Source organism: Lactuca virosa, chromosome 7 (assembly GCF_052849685.1).
Source record: "Lactuca virosa cultivar CGN04683 chromosome 7, Lactuca_virosa_CGN04683_v6, whole genome shotgun sequence".
NCBI lineage: Eukaryota > Viridiplantae > Streptophyta > Magnoliopsida > Asterales > Asteraceae > Lactuca > Lactuca virosa.
The window spans coordinates 45,208,983-45,234,773 of NC_136432.1; the positions used below are offsets into that span (position 1 = coordinate 45,208,983).

A 25,791-nucleotide genomic window follows, 5' to 3' on the forward strand; every position below is an offset into this window, starting at 1 on the left:
GGAAGTTCGAATAATCCAAATTTACTCGGGAGGTATAAACATGCAAAAACGAAACACAAGAATAAATAATTGAATAAGGCAGTACAATACTCATAAATAATTCTCTATTATCCATTCACCAAAAACAATTACATTTTTTTTACAAGTTTGAAAATAGCACAAAACTACTAAAACTAATATCGTCTCTTAAGCCTATGCTCTTAGCATGTGGCAGTGTTTGACTCTGCTCAGAGCCTTTGTAAAAGGATCTACAACATTATCCTCTAATGATACTCTCTTCACCAAAAGATTCCCTTCTTCTACCTGATGTCAAATATAATGGTACTTTCTGTTGATATGGTTAGATCTACCATGATCCTTTGGTTCTTTTTTCAAAGCAACGACGCCTTTATTATCACAGAAGAGTTCCATGGGTTCTTGAATAGTTGGAGTGAATCCAAGATCTCTAATAAAGTTCTTCTGCCAAGCCGCTTCCTTTGAAGCTTCACTCGCTGCAATGTACTATGACTCACAGGTGGAATCAACCCCCATTTCTTGCTTGGAACTTTTCCAAGCAAACGATCCCCCATTTAATAAGAATACCCAGCCAGATTGCGAACAAAAGTTGTCTCGATCTGTTTGAAAATTGGCGTCACTGTAACCACTCACTCTTAATGTATCACTATCGCCAAAAACAAAAAATATGTCTTTTTATTCTCCGCAGATACTTAAGAATATTCTTCACCGCAATCCAGTGGGCTCTGCCAGGATTTCCATGAAATCGACTAACCATGCTTAATGCATAAGATACATCAGGGAGAGTATATTTCATTCCATACATGATCGGTCCTACAGGCGAAGCATATGGGGCTCGACTCATGTCAACTATCTATTCATCAGTATTGGGAATTTGAGTCTTACTCAACTTAATAGTACTATGAATAGGCAATTCACCCTTCTTTGAATTCTTCATACTGAAATGCTTCAATATTTTATCCAAATATGTACTCTGGGTAAGACCAATAATGTGATTCTTTCTATCCTGACGAATCTTGATTCTAAGAATATAAGTCGCTTCCCCTAGATCCTTCATAGCAAAACACTTTCAAAGCCAAGACTTAACTTCTTGAAAAGTTGGAATGTTGTTTTCTATAAGGAATATGTCATCAACATACAAGATTAGGACGGTCACTATACTCACACTAGCTTTGATATATGCACATGACTCATCTTCACTTATAGAGAACCCAAAATATTTGACTTTCTCATGGAAGCAAAGATTCCAGCTGCGAGATGCTTGTTTTAATCCATAAATGAGTTTCTCAAGCTTACACGCTCTATTAGGAAACTTTCCATGTATAAAACCCTATGGATGACTCATGTAGACGTCCTTATATAACTTCCCATTAAGGAAAGCAGTTTTAACATCCATATGCCAAAATTCATAATCATGAAATGCAGTTATAACAAGCATAATCCTAGTAGACTTTATCTTAGCTAGTGGTGAAAAGGTCTCATCATAGTCAATCCATTGGGTTTGAGTAAATCCCTTTACAACCAACCTAGCTTTGAAAGTGTGTACTTTCCTATCCATGTCGGTCTTTTTCTTGAAGATCCATTTGCAACTGACTGTCTTTCGACCAGGTACATGATCAACCAAGTTCCATACTTGGTTATCATACATGGACTAAATCTCACACTCCATTGCCTCATCTTATTTAGCAGCCTCATCCTCTGCCATCTCTTCCTTGTAGTTAGTTGGCTCATCCAAATTTACCATTGTTCTATCACTGATAAACGTATCACCATCTGATGTAATATGGAAGCCATATAATGCTGGTAGCGTGCTAACCCTACTGGATCAACGAAGGGGTAATGAGCTGTCAACTGGCTAAACTGGAATTTCTTCCTTATGTTGAGTGCTAGTGTTGTCTGAGGTTCCTTCATTGGATAACTCTTGAATTTCTTCAATATCAATAGCACTCCTACCGTCCTCTTTGAATATGATCTCTCTCTCTCTCTCTCTCTCTCTCTCTCTCTCTCTCTCTCTCTCGTGAAAGACTCCTCTTGGAGCTACAAAGACCATGTTCTCACTAGGTGTGTAGAACAAGTATCCAAAGGTTGTGGTGTTTTGGGAGGAGTCAATTGTGAAACAATTCCACATTCCTTAAGACAGTCATGGAATTCCATACTAAGATACTCACCACTTTTGTCAGATCTGGGCATCTTTATCTTGCTGTCCAATTGATTCTCGACTTTGTTCTTATACTCTTTGAACTTTTCAAAGGTTTTCGATCTATGTTTGATTAAGTATATATGACCATATCTGCTATAATCATCCGTAAATGTCACGTAATATCGATTAGCATCTTTTGTGGTGGATTTGAATGGGCCACACATATCCGTATGGATGAGGTCCAACAATCCTTCACCTCTTTCACATGTTCCAGTGAAAGGTGATTTTGTCATATATCCTAATAGACAAGATTCACATTCATCATCTATCCTAAGATCAAATTATTCCAACACTCCATCCTTTTTGGAGTTAGGCAATGCATTTCTTGTTTATGTGCCCAAGAAGACAATACCACAAACATGCCTTGTCCACACCATTAGACGAATCAATATGAAATACACTATTGCCTAGGTTATCAACACAAGTCATAGTTTCATACACACCATTACAAGGTAAAGCTTTAAACATAAAAACACCATTATAAAAAGCAGAAATAGATCCAATGTCATTATCAAATGAATATCTAAAACCTTGTCTGAACAACGTATGAAATGAAATAATGTTTCGCGTCATATCCGACGAATAACAACAATTTAACAAATTAATCCTAACACCACTATCGAGCATAAGTTCATAAGTCCCAATCTTGGTAACATGTGAAAATCGCCTATTCCCCAGGATCAGGTTCAATCTTGGTAACTTGTGAAGAACAAATGTGGAAACCACATCCTGTGTCAAGGACCTAAGAGTAAGAAAGTTGTGTCTTATTAACTTGAATAGTGTAAATACTTGAAGAGGGCGCCTTGATTTTACTATCCTTTAAGCCCTGCAAGTATTTGGGGCAGCTTCTTCTCCAATGACCCTTTTCACCACAATGGAAGCAAGTGATCTCTTTTGGATCACTAATCACAGGGACATCAAAGTTGGGCTTCGTATTGGACCCACTGCTAGACCCTCCGGCATGGGCCTTCCCTTTCCAGTTGGATTGAGAAGGATCCTTCCTCTTTTTCACTCTTCCAGATCTAATGGCCAGGACAAGAGCACTTTTCGCAGTAGGAGCATGATTTTTCTTCAACCCTGAATCAGCAGTTTGCAACAAGTTGTGGAGCTGGGTTAATGTAGTCTCCATGTTGTTCAAATGATAAGTTAGAATAAAGTGATCATAATTGGGAGACAAAGAGTTAAGGACCATGTCAATGACCAACTCCTTGCCAAATGAAACATTGAGCCTCTCAAGTGTCTCCACATATCTCTGCATTCTCTGTACTTGAGCACATACAGATTCTCCCTCCTTAAGCTTGCTTGCCATCAGAGACTTGACCGCTTCAAAGAGTTCTTGTCTCACTTTCTTGTGAAACTTTTCAACAAGATCAATGCACATATCATAAGGTCAATAGTCCTCATAGAACTAGGCCAACTCAGGTGACATAGTGGCTACCATGATGCAACCAACTTTAGTGACGTCATCATAATGTTTGTTATAGGAAGCAATTTCCTTAGGAGTAGCGGTGGAATGATAGATTTCAAGGAGAGGCTTTTCGAGAACGTATTCCTTGTTCTCGTATCTAAGAGTCATCTTTAGGTTACACATCTAGTCCTTGTAGTTAGGACCAATTAGCTTCTCCTTTGACAGAATCGAGAGAAGAGTGAAGTTCGATTGAGGAGTGGTTGATTAAGTAGTAACAAGATCACTGGTTCCATACATCTATATAAAGAGACACAATTTTAGTTAGTAATAAAAATCTTTAGTATTTTAACCCAAAATAAATATTCAAGGCTAGGATCCAAAATACAATTCACAAAAAATATGAGGGATGTTGTAATCTAATTGCGAATTTATTAAAGAAGGTAATACAAATTTACCACTTTCAATGTAATTTGAAATTCCTAGATCAGTTGATATTCATTAAATCTTATCAATGGCAAGTTTAATCTCAGATTATGATCTTCAATTTGTGACTGGGATGCCCAGGATCACAAATAAGATGTGAATAACCATGCAAACCCGATTGAGAACCTCGAGGTCACATCTCTCAGCATACCCCTTTCTATTGTGACAACGAGAGTGCAATAATGATTGCCAAGAATTCAATGTTTCATGACCACAAAAAACACATTGAGATTGATTGTCATTTCATACGTAATCATCTCCAGAAGGTCTCCAGAAGGTCACCGTCATTTCAAGGATCAGTATTCCATGAAAGCCTCACTCCAAAACAACAAAAAACACTCCAAAAATGGATGGGAGGAGAGGGGAGAAGCTCAAACTATGAAGAGGGATACTAGGATTACTCCTAAGACTTTTGGATGAGATAGAAGTTGAGAAAATGCCCTAAAACATGAACCCTTACCTTTAAATACATTGAAAACCATAAAAATAATGGGATTGGGCCTGTCCAGCTTCCACTACGTGGAAGACAACTCTCCACTCAGTGGTGATTGCCACTCCGTTGAAGAAAATTCTCCACTCTGTAGCGACTAGTTTTCACTAAAATCCATTCCAGCTTCAAACAGTCATAACTTCTTCGTTTCAACTCCATTTTCAGCGATCTTTACATGCACGAAAAGGTATTGAAGAGCCCCGAAATTCTATCTAGTTACTTTTGACTAAAAACATATCGAACTAAAATCATTAATTCATGCAAGAAACCTGAAATATCACCTTTCTAATTTTACCCCTTGTTTCAAAGCACAATTCGAGGGATTTGATCCCTTAACCAACATTATTAATATCCGATAGGGTCTAAAATCTATTCCTTTGAAGCCCAAGACCTTTACGTGATCAGATTACAGCCCGCTATCCCAAAATTAGAAACATCAAAGAAACTAGGTGTTACAATTCTCCCCCACTTAAACTGGATTTCTTCCTCGAAATGGGACTCAGTTAGAATTCCTAGAAACTGTACTAACACACAATTCATATGCTCCTTCCAGTCACTTCATAACATCAACGCATCTAACCTGAAAACTTGAGACCATGTGGAACCCAAGTATTTCCAACAAACAATCCAAACACTAGATCGTGCATAACAATACTCAAGACATTTTGATCAAGAATTTTCAATCCATCCTAAATTCAGAAATTTCCTAAAATTTTTCCAATACACACTTGACTTTCTGATAATTCATCACTATCCCACTACTCCCACGAGCATAACAGTGGTCAATATGGAAGAAAATCTTGGGCAACATCCACACTCCCATACGTTCAGGGGTACAACCATCTAACAAATCATCCAAGATTCCTATAATGAACTCCATCACTGGAAACTCAACTCACTCAAACTCGTTCTTGCAACAACGGATAAAGATCCACTATGAAAACTCAACAAGGAACTGCCGATAAACAACAATCACTTTTCCAACAAGTCAAAATCCTACCAAATCTCGACCCAAACCTGTCGGCTACTGAGCCATCTGTAGTATTTCCAAACTGCTCGAACACCCGACTATGCCAAGGATAAATAAACCAAACACCCGATCCTTCACAACACAACTATCATCCCAACACAAATAAGTGAAATTCGTGATGGTTCATGACATGTCGTGACACTATCCAACTATTTCAATGAGAAAGTCACTGTTCCTCACAGTTCTTTCCTGCCAAAACTAGACTGTGCATAGGCCACAAACACGCCTGAAAACTGAACAACGTTGCTCTGACATCCAAACACCCAATAACCAAGGACAGCTGTGAACTCAAGCCTACTAACAAAAATTCCACAACCAAACAGTCGAGAGTACACATACACCTTACAAAACATGACGAAGGGTTGACGCCTCAACTGCACCTTCAACTGATACAACCTGAAGCTTTCGAATAACTTTAGTTGTTGACGAGGAAAAAAATAACCAATGATCAGAATTGGATCGAAAACTAAACTGTGACAACCCGAAACTTTTCTCGTTATCCTTACCCAGTTTCCGTTAATACAATTTGGGTTTTTATTAAATTCCGTCAAATTTCTTAATTTGGGGAAGGACCTTAAGTTTAAATAAATAATATGTATTTTATACGATTCGGAATAAACCGGGAATCACACGAAAAACTTAAAACTTCCTTGAAAATCGCCGAGTTCACGGTCAGGACGAGTTTACGGTCGTAAACTCGTGTAGACCGTAAACCCAGTTTACGGTCGGTGCCAGGTGGACCCCACCACCGACCAAACCCCCAGCCTATAAATACTGGACCCCCACCCTCATTTGAACCTTCTTGACCGGAAACACCCATTTTCTCTCTCTAAACCTCTTGACCGTAAACACTATAAAGCCCTCCTTTCACCCGAAAAACGCCGGAAATCGCCATTTGGGGCCGTTTGGGAGCCTCTGGAACACTTTTTCGTCGAAAACAAGCACCCTTGTTCTTGAGTTTACGATCAATCTTCATAGACCGTAAACCCGTTGCGACCGAAAACACCTTTCTTTGCCTTCAAATCGTAAGTATCATCCTCTTATACTTATATCTAGTTAAGATTCTTGAGTTTTGCCTTGAAATCGTCACTTTTCCATGAACAAAAGGTGTTTACGGTCTAGTGTATCTCCTTAGACCGTACACCCTTCAATGACCGTAAACTCATGGGCCGTAAACCCATGGACCGTAAACCTTATGACCGTAAGGTCATTAGACCGTGAACCCATGGAACCGTAAACCCATGGAACCGTAAACTCCCCTCCTTAATCACATGTGATTCTAACACTTAGTTTTAAGTGTTTCCTAGTCCCTAAGGTGGTTCTTTCCATAACAAATAGTGTTATGCCCTCACCTAACACATATATGTACTTTTACATGCTAAATAGGATCCGTTTGTGCTCGAGGCTTTATTTGACACTCAACAATTCCTAGCAACTTACACTCGAATCCCACGTCAAACTGTGAGTTCATACCTCTACACTTTTTTCCGAGTTTTTCATGTTTTCAGGGGGAATACAAGAAAAAGTACAAGGAAACTTGTGCTCAAATTATATTATTTTTCTTAAGATAATTACATGTTTAGAATGCTTTTAACATAGAAAACGGTTTTACCAAACGATTAAGAAATCAACTCGTAGAAACAGTTTTCAAAACTAAAGTAATGAACTCGTGAAACGTATAGTAAAATGTATATCATGCAGATTTATAAACATGATTTTTAGTATTATTACTTGTAAATTGTTTGTCTAAAGTTGGGGACACGTCCTTGTAACAGTCCCCACCGAATTCGAGAGTGTAGGACTAGCACTTGTAACCAGAATCTCTTGTAGGGAGAGCGTGACTGTTGTGTATAGATCAATACGGGACTGACTGTCCCGCACCTAAACTGCTAGCTACAGTTAGGCATACATGCCTGTGGTGACAAAGTCATAAAAAGATATTGGCCCCGGTACGTGCCATATCAAGTTTAAGTACGGTTATGACACCCACAACCCAGATAACAGTAATTTACATTTGTAATAATGAAACAAATGAACTAACCTCAAAGTAATAACCGATTCGATTACTAGAGGGTATTAATAACACCCTTAGGATTTAGTTCACCACTTATTTATTAGTTTTATTTGTGTAATAAGGCTAATACACCTCACAAGGAGCAAACAAGGGTTTTCCAAGAAAACTACGTCTAACGATATAAGTATGGTAGATACTCGTACACTTCAGACTAGAAATAGATAATTCAAATAACGTACACTTAAGGAAAATATAGGATTTTCCAGGGTAAACCTCGGTATTTTACAAATAATTGGTTTATTATTTAACTAACGAACATTCAATAGTAATTCCATGACTGCTTAGTTTATGCATCCAGGTTACGTATGAAGAATACCTGATAGACTGTGGAATGTGTGTTTTCTGCCTCATTCCCTGTTCCTTGTTTGGTTGTGGGTTTAGGGCAGATCCACACAATCGACTGTCTATTCGATATTGGTTTATACATAACTAGTATGAACTAAGAAGTCATAGAAAAAATGGGTTAATCATACTTTACTTAAGAAAATATTGGATTTTCTTGAGAAACACTTTCAACAGACATCAAAGAATCATTTTTACTTAACATTCATTACATCAGAAAATATAAGGTTTTCAGAAGAAACATAAAGTACTTTTCGAAAGAATAAAGAATAGTTTTCTAAAACATAACGCTTATGAACTCACCAGCTTTATGCTGATACTCTTTCAAAACCTGCTTGTATTCTCAGGACATTAGTAGACAGGTACATGCATCGGGTTCAAGAAGATGGAGCATAGTAGCTTCGAGTCTTTACTTGTTATTTACTTTTGGAGTCAATCGTGTACGATTCAAATGTAATGTAAACCTTATACTATTAATACAATGGTTATGGTTGCTTTGATTACTAATATTCAATTGTTGTGATACTACAAATGACGTCCTCCACCCCCGAACGTTTCCACCATTTCGGTTTGGGGGTGTGACATAAACCCAATGGTCCCATGCATACTAACGCCCGAAGATCCGGGCTAGTCAATTTAGAGATAATAGGGGTCGAAAACGACTATTCGACAAAGGATATTAGAATAAATAATCTTAACCAAGTTGTAGAATATGTCTCAAGGGTTCCGTACATATAAAGAACGCCGAAATCCGAGTTATAACGAATGAGTTATGGCTCGTCGAAGTTTTACGGCAAAACCGGCACAACACCGGGAAGCGTAAATAGTGAATTTACGATAGAGAGACTTTTAGCCTTAGCGATCTAAACAAATGTCATAGAATATGTTAAACCGAGAGCGTCCATAAAAAGAACACCCAAATCTGACTTCGTATGAGGAATTTATGATTTTTCGAAGTTTCGGCTTAGCAGTGTACAACCCGAAGTTCGAATATTAGATCGAGCGGTTTTTAACCAAGACAACCTAAACGAGAATCGAAGATCTCATTAATAGTAGCGTAACGATAAAAAGACAGACCGAAACGGACGTCGGATGAAGGAGTTATGAATTTTTAACGGACCAATCCGGTCCCGGCCTGTTAAAAATATAACTTTTAAAATAAAGTCAAAATTAGCCGACGGAGTCTAAACGAAAGTTGTAGAGTACGTTCCCGCCTACGTGTGGAGATAAAGAACGCCGAAAATGGAGCTCGTATGCGAGAGTTATGATTTTTAGAAGTCGGAAAGTGAATTTGCGAAATCTGTTGCGATATCGATAACGTGGCAAAATCCTTGCCATCCATTGCTGATCTCGGTACCAAATTCGGATGTGTGGCACGTCACTTTGCATTACTCCCCGCGTCCGAGGTCGAGTACGTCCAGCGTACTTCGGTCTTGTGTGGTCCGAGAGATGGCCACGTCGAACCAAGCTATTCCGGACACGTGCCTCGTACGAAGCCAGCTGTGACACTTATCCGAACTACGCCCAGCGTAGCCGAGGACTACGCCCAGCGTACGTCCGAGGCTGGGCCTATAAAAAGGCTGCGAAGGCAGCCACTTCCTTCACACCTTTCAAAGCTTTCTCTCTCTCTCTCTCTCTCTCTACTTTCTCTCTTTATCCCATAAACCCCCCTAAAGTTTAGGTAAACCCCCTAGCACCCGCAGGAATCCCCGAGGCTCCCGGAGTCCCGAGAAAAAGGGTCTTTCGGTTTGGAAACACTCCTCTAAGCGAATCCCAGTTTTCGAGAAAACCCGCTGTAAGTGAGCTACGTCTATGCTATTTTTAATATAGCTTCCAATTAATTATAGTAACATTATTAGGACCTTAAGATAATTATTTGGGCTATTATTATGAGTTATATAAGAGTGTTGCTTAAAGCTTATATAATAGTAATAATATTTAGACTATTAATTAGTCACGGTTAACGTTAGACTAAACTCTAGTGGTAATGATACTAGGTTTTGTCCAAGGAAAATTGTTTTAAGAGTAACGAAGCGCTGTCCAAGTACATAGTCGCCACCTTATCAGGTGAGTGCATAGTCCCTTTCATGAACATGATTTTAATACAAGTATTGATTGATGTATTAAGTATATGTTTATGTGTGAGTTATTTGATGTTGCCTGAAATACATGCTAAAGAACATACCTGATTATATATGATGATTTAGGACAAAGAGTAAACCTAAATTAATTATGAGGAATATTGGGTAGTATCTTCTTACGAGTACGAGTGAGTTATACTTAGAGAATAGAACTTTAGTATATGTCATTGATCCGGGAGCATGGATTAGACATAGTCGTTGTCCCTAGTCCGAGAGTATGGATTGTACAGTCAAATGTCATTAATCCGGGAGTATGGATTAAAACATAGTTAGTTGTCCTTAGTCCGGGAGTATGGACAGGACACAGTTATTCGTCATTAATCCGGGAGTACGGATTTACACATAGGCACTTGTCCTTAATCTGAGAGTATGGAATGGGCACAATTATTGATCCGAGAGCATGGATTAGATCAGAGAGTATGGACTAAGTAAAAGGAAAAATTTAAGGTCCGAGAGTATGGACAGTCTCGTTGTGAGGATTAACGGGGTGTGTAAGAGTTGCTTATATATATGGTGAAAATGTATATTTTGTGAGTTCTAAATTATATATATGATATAACATTGTGGTATTGAAATCCCTATGTACTCACCAGGTTTCCCAACCTGACCCACTCAAGCTTATTGTATCACAGATGTCGATATGAAGTTACATTACACTGAGAGATTAAGGGGATATAAATCACTAGTGAAAATTAATGTAAGTTCTGTTTATGCTTATGTTTCTGTGTTGACCATGACATCCCAAATGTTTTAAATAAAAATACATTTCTTCGGAAATGCTTTGATAACGTATTTATCATGTTTTTTCTGGGAACAAATTCCGCAACATTTTTATTAAAAGAAGTACTCTGATTTTTATAAAGCATAAACAAAATCGGTCTTTTCTGGCCGTGAAAAAATGGGGATGTCACAGTTGGTATCAGAGCATTAGTTTAAGCGAACTAGGAATAAGGATTTATTTCTAGACTTAAACTTAGAATGCTAAGAAATGATCGTGAGGAGTGTGTCTAATAAAATTTAGGTAATACACCTGAATAGACACAAGCACTAGCTAATTTAGGGAAAATGCCTAACATGCTTTTATGTGCTAAATGATTTATGATGCTTTATGATGCTAAATGTCTAATCAGATCTATGGTCTGTTGCCGACCGGATCTGGAAATTTTATGTGCTTAGATTTCTAAATGTTTAATTACGGTATTAGAACTGGCATGTAACTTTTCGGAGTATTAGGTAGATTTACACGTCGATCGTAAATAAAATCTTTCCTATCTAAATTCTCGTCACTACACACCAAACGATTAAACTGGTGTATAGATATATATGGCAAGAACCCGCAGTGGAGTCGGGAACGCGAATGGGAACATGAATCAACCACCAGTGATTGAGCAAATACCCGTTGTGGTAGCCGCTCCTGAGCCAATCACAATGGCCAAAGTACAATCAATGATCCAGATAATGTTGGATCGTCAAATGGAGGAAACAAGGTGTTTACTTCAACGAAACCAAGAAGAACTTACGGTTCCTGTTGAACATCCCGAACTAAATGACGGGCAGTCTGAGGAGGGGAAATACAGCAGGACCGTTGGTCGAGCTGATTCGCCAGTGATTAGGAGAAATAACCAAGATGACGGAGTCAAGAGAAATGGGTGCAAGTACAAAGATTTTCTAACTTGCAAACCATCGACTTTCACTGGGAAAGAGGATCCGATCAGAGTTATGGACTAGATCTCGGAGATGGAGTTAGCCTTCATGACATGTGGTTGCAGAGGCAAGTTATAGACCACATTTTCAGTACGCCAGTTCCGAGGAGGCGTTATGCGCTGGTGGAACACCCTGGGGAAGACTCTAAGCCCCAATGAGCCCCTGGAACTGACATGGGCTGAGTTTTTGGTGCAATTCAAGCGCAAGTACTGCTCAGCCCAAAACTTGCTCGAGCTAGAGAACCAATTCCTGACCTTGAAGAAAGGAGGCATGTTGATTGATGAATACACCAACAACTTCACAGAGAATATGGAGTTTGCCTTGCGACTTGTCCCAGATGAGCTGACAAAAATCGACAAGTACGCCAAGGGACTTCCATGGGAGTATGCAGTGCCAGTACGTCAGACACCTACTTTGGAGGCAGTTATCTGGGCTGCCAAGTCTGTTGAAGAGATAATCAAGGGAAGAGCCGCCAACAAGGTTGAATTTGGCGATAAGAGAAAGTTTGAAGGACCCACAAGGTCCGACGAGAAGAGAAATTTCTCGAAGTCTGGAGAAGAAACACAATGGTGTGACAAGTGCAGAAGGAAGCACATTGGGAGATGCTCTAAAGAGATGACCTGCTTCAAATGCGGGAAGACTGGTCATTATGCCAGCAAAATGCACAACCAAGAAAGAAGTATGCTTTAAGTATGGTGAAGAAGGACACTTCAAGAAAGAATGCCCAAGGAGAGAAGAAGCTGCAAAACCAAATGTGCCGCCAAAGCCGAAGGCAAGAGCATTCCAGATGATCCTTGACGATGATGCAAGGAAACAAGAGTGAGGACTTGATATCCGAAGATTGAGTGATGCGGTAGCCATGTGGATAGTATCTTATGGTGTAGCCTACTAGAGGCATAGTTTAGGGTAAACTTGAACACCTATGTAATCATTTCAAGGAATAATATAAAACCTTCGTTTTGTTATCTGGTGTGTTAAATTGTTATGTGATCTTCTTGTATGGTGAGTTGGAAAACTGCGAGACAATACTTGGGACGAGTATGAGTAGGTGTGAATGGTAGTAGAGGCATATACTACCGAAAGCACATGACTCGCACTTGGATCAGGGAAAGTCACAAGGTTACCAAAGAGCTAGTAATTGATTCCGTTTTATTCAAGTATGTCATTACCATTGTTTCGGTAATGACTAAGAAGATTGTTGTTATTCCGACCCTAGTGGTCATACCAAATTGAGTCCGACTACGACGACTCTGTTACGTGGTTCCGAGAACCAAGTTCGATGTAGCACCTGACTTAAGCCGGAAGAATTAATCAAAGCGATCAGTAGAGGTATCGTGACGGTTGCTTGTAGCTAGAAATGCTACCTCTTAAGGTGAGATTAGAACATGAAGGAAAGTATAGTCTGTTCTGGAAGACTCTAAGAGACCTGAGTCTAAGCATTGCAACATACGATGATAGGTCATTAGAATATGACACATCGTTCCATTGTAGTAAAAGAACTTATCTTAAGTTCGTATCCAGTGAGGATCGAGATTGTGACTGGAAGGTCATAATTTGGAGTCTAACGTGAGATAGGGAGCAAGAGCAAGATCGAGCACCGCCTGCAGTCAAGGAGTCGAAGAGTTAGATACTCATTCGAAGAAACAAGGAAGTTACGATTATTACCTAGGATGAAGAGATAATGTATGGAGTCATTATACTGCCCTGTTTCGTTGATGATTTTGGGACGTAATCATCCTAAGGGGGAGATAATTGTAACGCCCGTAGATCCGGGCTAGTCAATTTAGAGATAATAGGGGTCGAAAACGACTTTTTGACAAAATATTATTTAGAATAAATAATCTTAATCAAGTTTTAGAATATGTATCAAGGGTTCCGTACATATAAAGAACGCTGAAATCCGAGTTATAACGAAGGAGTTATGGCTTGTCGAAGTTTTACAGCAAAACCGACACGACACCGAGAAGCGTAAATAGTGAATTTACGATAGAGCGACTTTTAGCCTTAGCAATCTAAACGAAAGTCATAGAATATGTTAAACCGAGAGCGTCCATAAAAAGAACGCCCAAATTCGACTTCGTATGAAGAAGTTATGATTTTTCGAAGTTTCGGCTTAGCAGTGTACAGCCCGAAGTTCGAATATTAGATCGAGCGGTTTTTAACCGAGACAACCTAAACGAGAATCGAAGACCTCGTTAATAGTAGTGTAACGATAAAAATACAGACGAAAACGGACGTCGGATGAAGGAGTTATGAATTTTTAACGGACCAATCCGGTCCCGGCCTGTTAAAAATATAAATTTTAAAATAAAGTCAAAAATAGCCGACGGAGTCTAAAAGAAAGTTGTAGAGTACGCTCCCGTCTACGCGTGGATATAAAGAACGTCGAAAATGGAGCTCGTATGCGAGAGTTATGATTTTTAGAAGTCGGAAAGCGAATTTGCGAAATCTGTTGCGATATCGATGACGTGGCAAAATCCTAGCCATCCATTGCTGATCTCGGCACCAACTTCGGATGTGTGACACGTCGCTTCGCATTACGCCCTGCGTCCAAGGTCGAGTACGCCCAGTGTACTTCGGTCTTGTGTGGACCGAGAGATGGCCACGTCGCACCAAGCTATTCCGGACACGTGCCTCGTACGAAGCCAGTTGTGGCTCTTATCCGAACTACGCCCAGCGTAGCCGAGGACTACGCCCAGCGTACGTCCGAGGTTGGGCCTATAAAAAGGCTGCGAAGGCAGCCACTTCCTTCACACCTTTCAAAGCTTTCTCTCTCTCTCTCTCTCTACTTTCTCTCTCTAGCCCTAAACCTCCCTAAAGTCTAGGTAAACCCCCTAGCCCCATGGCTCCCAAAGTCCCGATAAAAAGGGTCTTTTGGTTAGTAAACGTTGCTCCAAGCGAAGCCTGGTTTTCGAGAAAACCCGCTGTAAGTGAGCTACGCCTACGCTATTTTTAATATAGCTTCTAATTAATTATAGTAACATTATTAGGACCTTAAAATAATTATTTGGGCTATTATTATGAGTTATATAAGAGTGATGCTTAACGCTTATATAATAGTAATAATAGTTAGACTATTAATTAGTCGCGGTTAACGTTAGACTAAACTCTAGTGGTAATGATACTAGGTTTTGTCCAAGGAAAATTGTTTTAAGAGTAACGAAGCGCTGTCCGAGTACAGAGTCGCCACCTTATCAGGTGAGTGCATAGTCCCTTTCATGAACATGATTTTAATACAAGTATTGATTGATGTATTAAATATATGTTTATGTGCGAGTTATTTGATGTTGCCTGAAATACATGCTAAAGAACATACCTGATTATATATGGTGATTTAGGACAAAGAGTAAACCTAAATTAATTATGAGGAATATTGGGTAGTATCTTCTTACGAGTACGAGTGAGTTATACTCAGAGAATAGAACTTTAGTATATGTCATTGATTCGGGAGCATGGACTAGACATAGTCGTTGTCCCTAGTCCGAGAGTATGGATTGGACACAGTTAAATGTCATTAATCCGGGAGTATGGATTAAAACATAGTTAGTTGTCCTTACTCCGAGAGTATGGACAGGACACAGTTATTCGTCATTAATCCAGGAGTATGGATTTACACATAGGCACTTGTCCCTAATCTGAGAGTATGGAATGGGCACAATTATTGATCCGAGAGCATGGATTAGATCCGAGAGTATGGACTAAGTAAAAGGAAAAATTTAAGGTCCAAGAGTATGGACAGTTTCGTTGTGAGGATTAACGGGGTGGGGTAAGAGTTTCTTATATATATGGTGAAATTGTATATTTTGTGAGTTCTAATATATATATATATATATATATATATATATATATATATATATATATATATGATATATATATGATATAACATTGTGGGATTGAAATCTCTATGTACTCACCAGGTTTCCCAACCTGGCCCACTCAAGCTTATTGTATCACAGGTGTCGATATGAGGTTACATTACACTGAGAGATTAAGGGGATATAGTTCACTAGTGAAAATGAATGTAAGTTGTGTTTATGCTTATGTTTCTGTATTGACCATGCCATCCCAAATGTTTTAAATAAAAATACATTTCTTTGGAAATGCTTTGATAACGTATTTATCACGTTTTTCTGGGAACAAATTCCGCAACATTTTTATTAAAAGAAGTACTCTGATTTTTATAAAGCATAAACAAAATCGGTCTTTTCTGGCCGTGAAAAAATGGGGATGTCATAGTTGACGCCTCAACTGCACCTTCAACTGATACAACCTGAAGCTTTCGAATAACTTTAGTTGTTGACGAGGAAAAAAATAACCAATGATCAGAATTGGATCGAAAACTAAACCCAATGGTCTCATGCATACTAAACAAAGCTATGTGACAATGCTCTTATCGAACTCTGAATCCATTCGACAGATCAGCGATTTCCCATTTCAACCAAGGATACATGAACCATATTGCGACGTAACTATGTTATCTATATCTGAAACCTGACCTGAGCAACTCAAACGCTCCTCTCTCAAGATTCATGGGGCTTCCATAAGGAACTACTAACCACAACAAGGCTCTTTCCCATCAACTTCCTGGTGAGAGGACAATATATGCGTTCTTGAAGACATAAGCCTGATGGTAACTTGCTCTGCACTCATAATCTGACAAATCCATAAATTTTGCACGACGACGTAGGACTCTGACTAATCCATGATAAACGTAACGAGAAAACTTCCTAACCAAGACTACTTCAAAGGTAGCCCAACTTCATCGTCTTATGCAATAATAACCCAGAAAAAAAAACCTCACACACTTCAACCGTAGATTCCCTTGTCACGTTACACTTAACCCATAAGAATCAAGCATATCGATAATCTTCCAACCAAAATACCTATTTCTCCCCCACTTAGGGTTCGAACTACCACCAACTGATGTCTGGAAACAACCAAGCCTCAGACTGGCTCAACCAGATACATACCAACCTTGACTCTTTGAATGAATAACACAACATAAGATGAACCTTTGACTAATCAACATCCAATCATAAGGAAACTATGAATCTCAGATGGAGACCTTGGAAAATTTTCCAGCATCGCCGCCTCATTCTTAGCAAAATCGATCAGACTACAATTGGATTGACGAGCACCTTACGAACTGAACTTCACACAACCAAAACTAGCACTTGAAGAATTCAGCCACAACCTTATCCCCTTCTAAAGCTTCATGGAGCCTTTACCTATTCTCAAATAATAGCTTCGACAAACTCAACATATTAGAAGAACTCTCCTTCCCGAATTAGGAACATATCGATCCTCCTCGGACATACCCAATCTTCTCAAAATTATGTCACATATCCGACTTGTGACATGGTCTTCACTTAGGCCACTAAACCAAAAGAAAAGTTGATTATCAAACATTCCGTTGATGTAAGACAGAAACGCCTTACCATGAACCAAATGATACCCCTTACGGTAGAAAATGATGTGGAGAACACCCACCATTTCTTTTATATATCAACCGCATCACCATGAACTGAATGATACCCCCTTACGGGAGAAAATGATGCGGAGAACACCCTTAATTTCTTTTATCTATCCGACTTCCGACATGGTCTTCACTTAGGCCACTGAACCAAAAGAAAAGTCGAGTATCGAACATTCCCTTGCTGTAAGATGGAAACGATTCACCATGAACCGAATGATACCCCCTTACGGCAGAAAATGATGTGGAGAACACCCTCCATTTCTTTTATTTATCGACCACATCACATCCGATCACTTCTCCCTCAAACACGGGAGGCTGGAAGAACATAACCCCGTCATTGAAAATGACATCCTAAGCTATCAACCGACCACCCATCCTCAGGTCAATCATCACATTTTCTTCCTATATGAGTCCTGCCACCCAAACTGCTAGTACTTCTAACAAATACTTCAACACCTTAAGATCAACTAACTTGCATAGATTTGTATCCTTCAGGTCCAAACTTCCATGGCTACTTGGGCCCGAACCAGTACCAATTTCACCCTCATCCACAACAACCATAACCAAAAGACCAGCAACATGATGACGATTTATAACTAACCCTACTGCTACTTCATACTGTCTACCAACAACCAGTTCCCTAGCAGCCTTGTGACTTTTCCTGATTCTCGTATGGATCTTGTGATTCCAGTAGTACGAGCGCATACTACCGTCCACACCTATCCGTATTTGTTTCATTAATCATCCCAAAGTCGTAGCGCACTATTCCAGACCATAGTTAGGTTTACTAATATACACCTATATGCTTATAAGAGCAACAAACTACACTTCCTAGATTCTCATCCTAGGATTCCTAGGAACTCCACCACACCCTGTTATCACGTTGGAAAGAAACTTTTATAAATATCAACCAACCATCATATGAATACTAACCATATGCAACTAGAAATAGGCAGTCCTTCGACTGAGAGATCCAGCACTAAAATGGTTGGACTCAAACAAGAGTTGCATAATAGTATAGACCAGGAAATCTGGGACTATCTAATCCTGGTGTGTGCAATCCTAACGTACTCGCATAATAGTTAACTAATATCAACATAGGTTTCAATAGCATAAAGCAATCAAAAGTCAAACAATCAATCTACCAGGAAATACAAAGGCTATAAAGCATCTCAAATATCAGGAAACTCTAACATTCCATTCCTGATAGATCCTTAGCCTATCTACTAGCATACATTTCTAAAATTCTCATATCAGTATATATTTAACCAGTATGGATACTTTGGGAGACAACTTCGTTCAGCTCCGACTGACTGTACATAACACATCTTCCTTTCTTCTTTTAAGTTAATTATTTTTTTTCAAAAAGTTTATAAAATTTTTATCAAATCCTTAGTTTGACTTTGGAATCACACGGGTGTTCATCCAAATCCCTGAAACTACGAATTTGATACCAACTTGTAACGTCCCAAATTCCTGAATAAAAATTTTCATTTTAAAAATAGAATAAACACTCGTTTTTATAAAGTAACATTAAAGCTGAACCATATTTTGGGTATTTTGACCAAGTTTGACTTGAGGGTATTTTGGGTATTTTGGATTGTGTTTGAGAATTTGTCGTTTGAATGGATAGGTGTCGGTTAGAGCTGAGATTCAGAGTCGGGACCTCATCAGCTATTGTTCAGATTGAAAGGTGAGCCTTCCTCACTGTACTTACAGGTCGCAGGCACCAAGGCCAACCCAATGGATTGGATATCCTATTATATGATAGTATGTTATTTATTGTAACGCCCGTAGATCCGGGCTAGTCAATTTAGAAATAATAGGGGTCGAAAACGACTTTTGTACAAAATATTATTTATAATAAATAATCTTAACCTAGTTGTAGAATATGTCTCAAAGGTTCCGTACATATAAAGAACGCCGAAATCCGAGTTATAACAAAGAAGTTATGACCCGTCGAAGTTTCGCGGCGGAACCGACACAACACCGGGAAGCGTAAATAGTGAATTTACGATAGAACGACTTTTAGCCTTAGCAATCTAAACGAAAGTCGTAGAAATTTTTACGATAAACCGAGAGCGTCCATAAAAAGAACGCCCAAATCTGACTTCGTATGAGGAAGTTATGATTTTTCGAAGTTTCAGCTTAGCGGTGTACACTCCGAAGTTCGAATATTAGATCGAGCAATTTTTAGCCGACACAACCTAAACGAGAATCGAAGATCTTGTTAATAGTAGCGTAACGATAAAAAGACAGACGAAAACGGTCTTCGGATGAATAAGTTATGAATTTTTAACGGACCAATCCTGTCCCGGCCTGTTAAAAATATAAATTTAAAATAAAGTCAAAAATAGCCGACGGAGTCTAAAAGAAAGTTGTAGAGTACGTTCCCGCCTACGCGTGGATATAAAGAACATCAAATACGGAGCTCGTACGCGAGAGTTACGAATTTTTAAAGATTGCACTTGAATTTGCGAAACTGTGATGACGTGGCAACATCTGGACCATCCATCGCTGATCAGGCCTCGCTTCGGATCACGCCACGTAACCTCGCATTACGCCCCGCGTCCGATGCCAAGTACGCCAACGTACTTCGGTTCTTATCCGGTTCCGAGAGTAGGCGCGTGCGAAGACAGCTGGAAGCGAGCTGGTGATCTTGTCCGAGTTACCCCCCGCGTAGCCAAGGGCTACGCCCAGCGTAGTCCGAGGCTGGCGCCTATAAATACCTTGCGAGGGCTGCCGAGTTGCATGCACCTTTCTTCACTCTCTCTCTAACTTCTTTCTCTCTCTAGGGTCCCAACCCCCCCCCCCCCTAAACCCTAGGTAAACCCCCTAGCACCCGAAGGAAGCCCCGAGGCTCCCGGAGTCCCGAGAAAAAAGGTCTTTCGGTTCGGAAACGCTGCTCCAAGCAAAGCCCGGTTTTTAAGAAAACCCGCTGTAAGTGAGCTACGCCTATGTAATTTTTAATATAGCTTTTAAATAATTATAGTAACATTATTAGGACCTTAAAATAATTATTTGGGCTATTATTATGAGTTATATAGAGTGTTGTTTAACACTTATATAATAATAATAATAGCTAGACTATTAATTAGTCACGGTTAACGTTAGACTAAACCCTAGTGGTATTGATACTAGGTTTTGTCAAGGGAAAACTTATTTTGAGATAACGAAGTGCTGTCCGAGTACCGAGTCACCACCATATCACGTGAGTGCATAGTTACTTTCATCTTACACATAGATATGAAGTATTTTATATAAATTACGTGCTATGTGTGCATGTTATCTGTATACTTGCTATCTATGCTGGATGGACGATTTTATACAAGTTTTATATGATTTAAACTGTATATGTATTTATATCTACATAATATGTTGGGTAAAATATGGGTAGATGAAATATGAGTTGGATGATGAGTTGAGAGGTGATATAGACCATGAGGTAAGGGTGAGAGATGGACGATCTGAGAAGCCTTGTTCCCAAATGTTGGCCCCGTCATCTAGCAGAGTATGGATGACAACCACAGACTATTCTAGACAGTCCAGTGGAACACTAGCAGGCTCGCAACCTATAGGTGTTGTGAACGATGTGTTCACCCGGTGTACTCTAAACCCTGGCGATCATGCATACTTGGTGCCTAAACCTTGGCGATCATGCAGACTTGGTGCCAAAACCCTGGCGACTATGTGGACTTAGTGCCTGTTGTATAAACCCTGGCGACTATGCAGACTTAGTGCCTAAAACCCTGGCGACTATGCGGACTTAGTGCCTGTTGTATAAATCCTGGCGACTATGCAGACTTAGTGCCTAAACCCCGGTGATGATGGACTTCGTGCCGATTCCTTAGGATGATCCTTAGGAATGAATGAACGAGAAATAGTTGATTCTTAGGGTAGATCCTTAAGAATAAATAAGATAATGGGGATGGGTAATTGGGTTAATTGTTTGATGATTAAACCTAATAATTATATTATTGTGGGTTGAAAACCCAATGTACTCACCAGGTTTCCCAACCTGACCCACTCAAGCTTGTTTCTATCACAGGTGTCGATATAAAGTTACATTACACTGAGAGATTTAAAGGGATGTAGATCACTAGTGTAAATGAATGTAAGTTCTGTTTATGCTTATGTTTCTGTATTGACGATGACATCCCAAATGTTTTAAAAATGAATAAAAATACATTTCTTCGGAAATGCTTTGATAACGTATTTATCATGTTTACTGGGAACAAATTCCGCAACATTTTTATTAAATGAAGTACTCTGATTTTTATAAAGCATAAACAAAATCGGTCTTTTCTGGCCGTGAAAATAGAGATGTCACATTTATGTTGTAGAATCGGTTAGATCGGTATCCTGGTATATAGGATGTTTGCATGCAGTAGTATCTATAGATATGCCTGCCAATATGTTAACTGATTATATGATTATATGTTGCTATATATATGTTATTTGTTATATGCATGTCGACATGGTATGGTGGGGTTGAAACTGTACTACTCTGTGTTGTAAGTCAACAGACCGGGGCATTGAAACCGTAAGGTTGTGGGTTGGGGTATTCCAACCGGAGGGTTGTGGGCCAAGGGTAATCCAACCAGGAAGGTTGTGGTCCTGTTATATCTTGGGCATTCCAACCGTAAGGTTGAGGGCCGAAGCATTTCAACCGTAAGGTTGTGGGCCGGGGGTAATCCAACCAGGAAGGTTGTGGACCTGTTATCTGCTTGCTTGATATATAGTATGTGGTGGTACTTTGGGGGAACTCACTAAGCTTTGGCTTACGGTTTTAGTTTATTGTTTCAGGTACTTCTGATGATCGCGGGAAGGCGAAGGTGTGACTGTACACATCCTCTATTTTATGGCTTTATGATTTTGGGATACTCTGATATTGATAAACAATGATTTTGTAAACATTTTTTATTATGAGTTGTTTAATTTAAAAGTTGAAATTTGTTGTGATTTTTTAGTCGTTACAGAACTCCACCATTTGGCATGTTAAATTTCTTCTTTTTCTTCTTCTTTGCTGAAAAGAAGAAAGGAAAATGTAAGCCAATATAAACTCCCAATAGCATCATACATATAGGAATAACCCAAAAAATGATAACAACCCTAAGCCAATATAAACTCCCAGTAGCCTCTTACATATAGGAATAACCCAAAAAATGATACCAACCCCGTGTAATTAAATAAAAAACATCAATAAATAAACAATTAAAATTACCCAAAATCTTAAACCGGGGAAATTTTTAAACTATTTGAAAAGATACTTGGGAAGACATACTTGATCTTCTGTGTACTTGGTTTTCCCACTTCACCAACTCATTCTCTTTTATCCTCCCCATCAGACCACTTACATCTTATAACTCACTACATGTGATCAATTAAAAAGTAAGAAAAAATAAATTCTTAAATTAATTTTCAAATTTATGTCTATGTCTAAATAAAAATCCAGATAACAAAATATCTCAACAAATCTTACCATACCTAAATAACCGGGAAGTCGTGAAATGTAAAATGAAACGTTTTTTTAGTTCTAAACTGCATCAATAAAATAGCCATTAAACCAATGTTCTATTCATATTATAAGTTTAATGGAGAATTATTTCCTCCTACGTTTATTCCTGTATAAATCTTGTCTTATTCCGGAAGATTATTAGGATTTAGGATCATTAATCCCACTCCCTTCAACCAAAATAAAATAGTCCAAATGCACTTAATAAAAGAAACATGAGACAAAAAAATAGAATTTTTAAATTCATATAAATGCATACCTGCTCTATTGCTTCTTCAGTGAATAGATGCCAGTAATGCATCACATATGTATAACCAAATAAACAAATTTACATTCTAAACATACTAAAAACAGCTTAAATTTAGCAAAGTCTTCCAATTATTAGAGAAATAATGACATAAGCATATGTTTTTTATAACAGAATATCATGCCCGATCATCGGTGATATGGCGAAGAGAATGTTGGAATAATTCAAAATATGAGGACAAAAAGCCCACAGGGGCATGTTAGGAAATTTGCCTTTATTAACTTTGTTTCCTAGTTTTAGAGTATGAGTCAAACTCTTTTTGTGTTTAGTATAAATAGGACCCTACGTGTGCTATATTTATGTATCTCAGAACAAGTAATTTTTCAGTTAATGCGTAGGCTTCAAACAACTAAGTGTAAACTCAAAGCAGCACCTGTAATTATATTTTTGCAATTTCCCAACTTACACTTGGTATCAGAGCGAATCTGGTATAAGCAATCTTAAGGTGTTGCAATATCGAACAAAGAAGTTCAACTCACATTTCAATATCCTATGATGTCACGATCAAGCTATGCGGCACGGGCTTTTAAGATGAAGATATACATGTAAGCTCAAGAGGCGTGGGAAGCCATTGAACCCAAGAACCCACAGAATCCTGTTGGAGTTAAGAAGGATAAGATGGCAATGGCTGCCATCTATCATGTTATTCCCGAAGATGTCTTTTTGTCAATTGCGGAGAAGCAAACGGCAAAGGAAGTATGGGAAACATTGAAGGTGATGTACATGGGTGCAAACAGGGTAAGGGTTGCGAAGGTCCAAACCTTAAAAAGCGGAGTTTGAAATTCTGAATAGGAAGGAATCCGAGACAATTGATGATTTTTCCGGAAAAATCGGCAAGATCATGAGCAACATCCGGGCCTTGGGAGATACCATGGATAAAGCATATGTTGTGAAAAAGTTGATCGTGTTGTACCAGGTAAGTTCGTGCAAATTGCTTTAACAATCGAGCAATTCGCGGATCTTGAAACGATGAGTGTCGAGGAGGTTGTCAGGAGACTCAAAGCTCATGAGGAGAGAATCCATGGGCATGTTCAAAAAGAAGAACTAGATGAAAAGAAATTGTTACTTGCTCACCAAGAATGGACAGAAAGGAAGAAAAAACAAAACGAAGACCATGTTTGTTCGCCGGGGGAAAACAATCGCAACAACAAGAAAAACCAAGGTTGTCGGGGAAGAAGTCGCGGTGGAAATAATGAAAATCGTGAAGGTCGTGGAAGAGGAAACAACCAGCAGTCTCGTGAAGGAACTCGTGGTACGAACCATAATCGAGACAAGAGTCACATTCAGTGTTACAATTGCCAAGAATATGGGCACTATGCAGCCGAATGCAAGAACCCAGGACGAGAGAGACAATACGAAGCAAACCTAACCCAAGGTCATGTAGACGACGAACCGGCTTTACTAATGGCAGTACTCCAGAAGAGTGAGCTCGAAGATGAAGTATTCTTGAATGAAGAACACGTGAACCCAAAGCTAAAAACGGAAGAAAAAGAGAAAAGCAACTTCAAAGTTTGGTACCTCGATAATGGAGCAGAAAATCATATGAGTGGGGATGAAGACAAATTATGGGAACTTAATCGAGAGGTTCAAGGGTACGTGAAGTTTGGAGACGGCTCAAAGGTACGTGTTGAGGGAAAAGGTTCAATTACATTCAGGTGTAAAAATGGCGAGCAACGGATGCTTCAAGGAGTATATTATATACCAAAGCTATGTAGTAACATCATTAGCTTGGGTCAACTCGCACAAAAAGGTGATCGGATCGTAATGCTTGGATTATACTTGTGGATACATGATAAAAGGAACCGACTGCTCATGAAGGTAAAGCCATCTGAATACAGACTCTATAAAATAATTTTGAATGAAATCGGACCACGATGTTTATTTAATGAAGTTGAAGAACCTTTACTAAATCTAATGCTCGAAGAAGGATTGGTTTGTGAAAAACCGAAGATTGAAGTCACCACAAGTTTGTATGAAGGATGCTTGACAGAAAAGATAGTTCATAGGGAACTATATACACAGATTGGTGGAAACAAGTACGTATTTTTAGGTGATGAAGTAGGTAAGGTTGAGATTAAGGCAACCATTGTTGGTAGAACTAATCTTGGAAGTGAAGGTCTTGATAACCATATGGTGGTTTATTATGCAGAGGAGAAAGCAAAAAGGGATATTTCTTATGCTACTCTTTCTTTGAGGAACTAGAAACACTTTGCAGCAGTAAGATCTGAAGAAAAAGATCCTAGGTTGGAAGTTATGCATTTAGAAAAATCCAAGGAGTTATACACAAAGGTTTTGGTAGAGCATCCAGCTAAGATGTATACTGCAAAGGAACAATTTACACAAGTTCAAGAAGCTTCAAGTGGAAGTATGTTTGTCCAGATGGTAGAGGTTTGGATAAATTTAGCAAATGTTCATTGTGCTCAAGCCAAATTCGCATTAGCCATGAAAATGGATGAAGGTTGTTTACAAAAGTTGTAACGACCTAAAAATCAAGGGTAAAAATTTCATTTTTAATATAGGTAAAACATTGATACCATTTATTTCAAACATCTCAAATCATCATTAAGTAAAACATTTATCAGAGATTATCCCAAAATCATTAATTG

At 38.9% G+C, this 25,791-nt stretch overlaps 1 protein-coding gene across 1 annotated transcript; it reads left to right on the forward strand.

Moving 5' to 3' along the window:
- The first annotated feature begins 23,803 nt into the window (after window positions 1-23,803).
- Window positions 23,804-25,387, forward strand: LOC145126593 (uncharacterized). Its single transcript, XM_079061927.1, has 2 exons — window positions 23,804-23,912; window positions 24,102-25,387. The coding sequence occupies exons 1-2, from the start codon at window positions 23,804-23,806 to the stop codon at window positions 25,385-25,387; spliced, it is 1,395 nt and encodes a 464-aa protein (XP_078918053.1).
- Window positions 25,388-25,791: the final 404 nt, after the last annotated feature.

What these genes read in the sequence shown, in the direction of transcription:
- LOC145126593 (XM_079061927.1), top strand. Translation starts at nt 23,804, where the DNA reads ATGGCAATGGCTGCCATCTATCATGTTATTCCCGAAGATGTCTTTTTG. An exon ending in ATTGAAGGTGATGTACATGG is followed by an intron (nt 23,913 to 24,101) that starts GTGCAAACAGGG and finishes GTGTTGTACCAG; the next exon opens with GTAAGTTCGTGCAAATTGCT.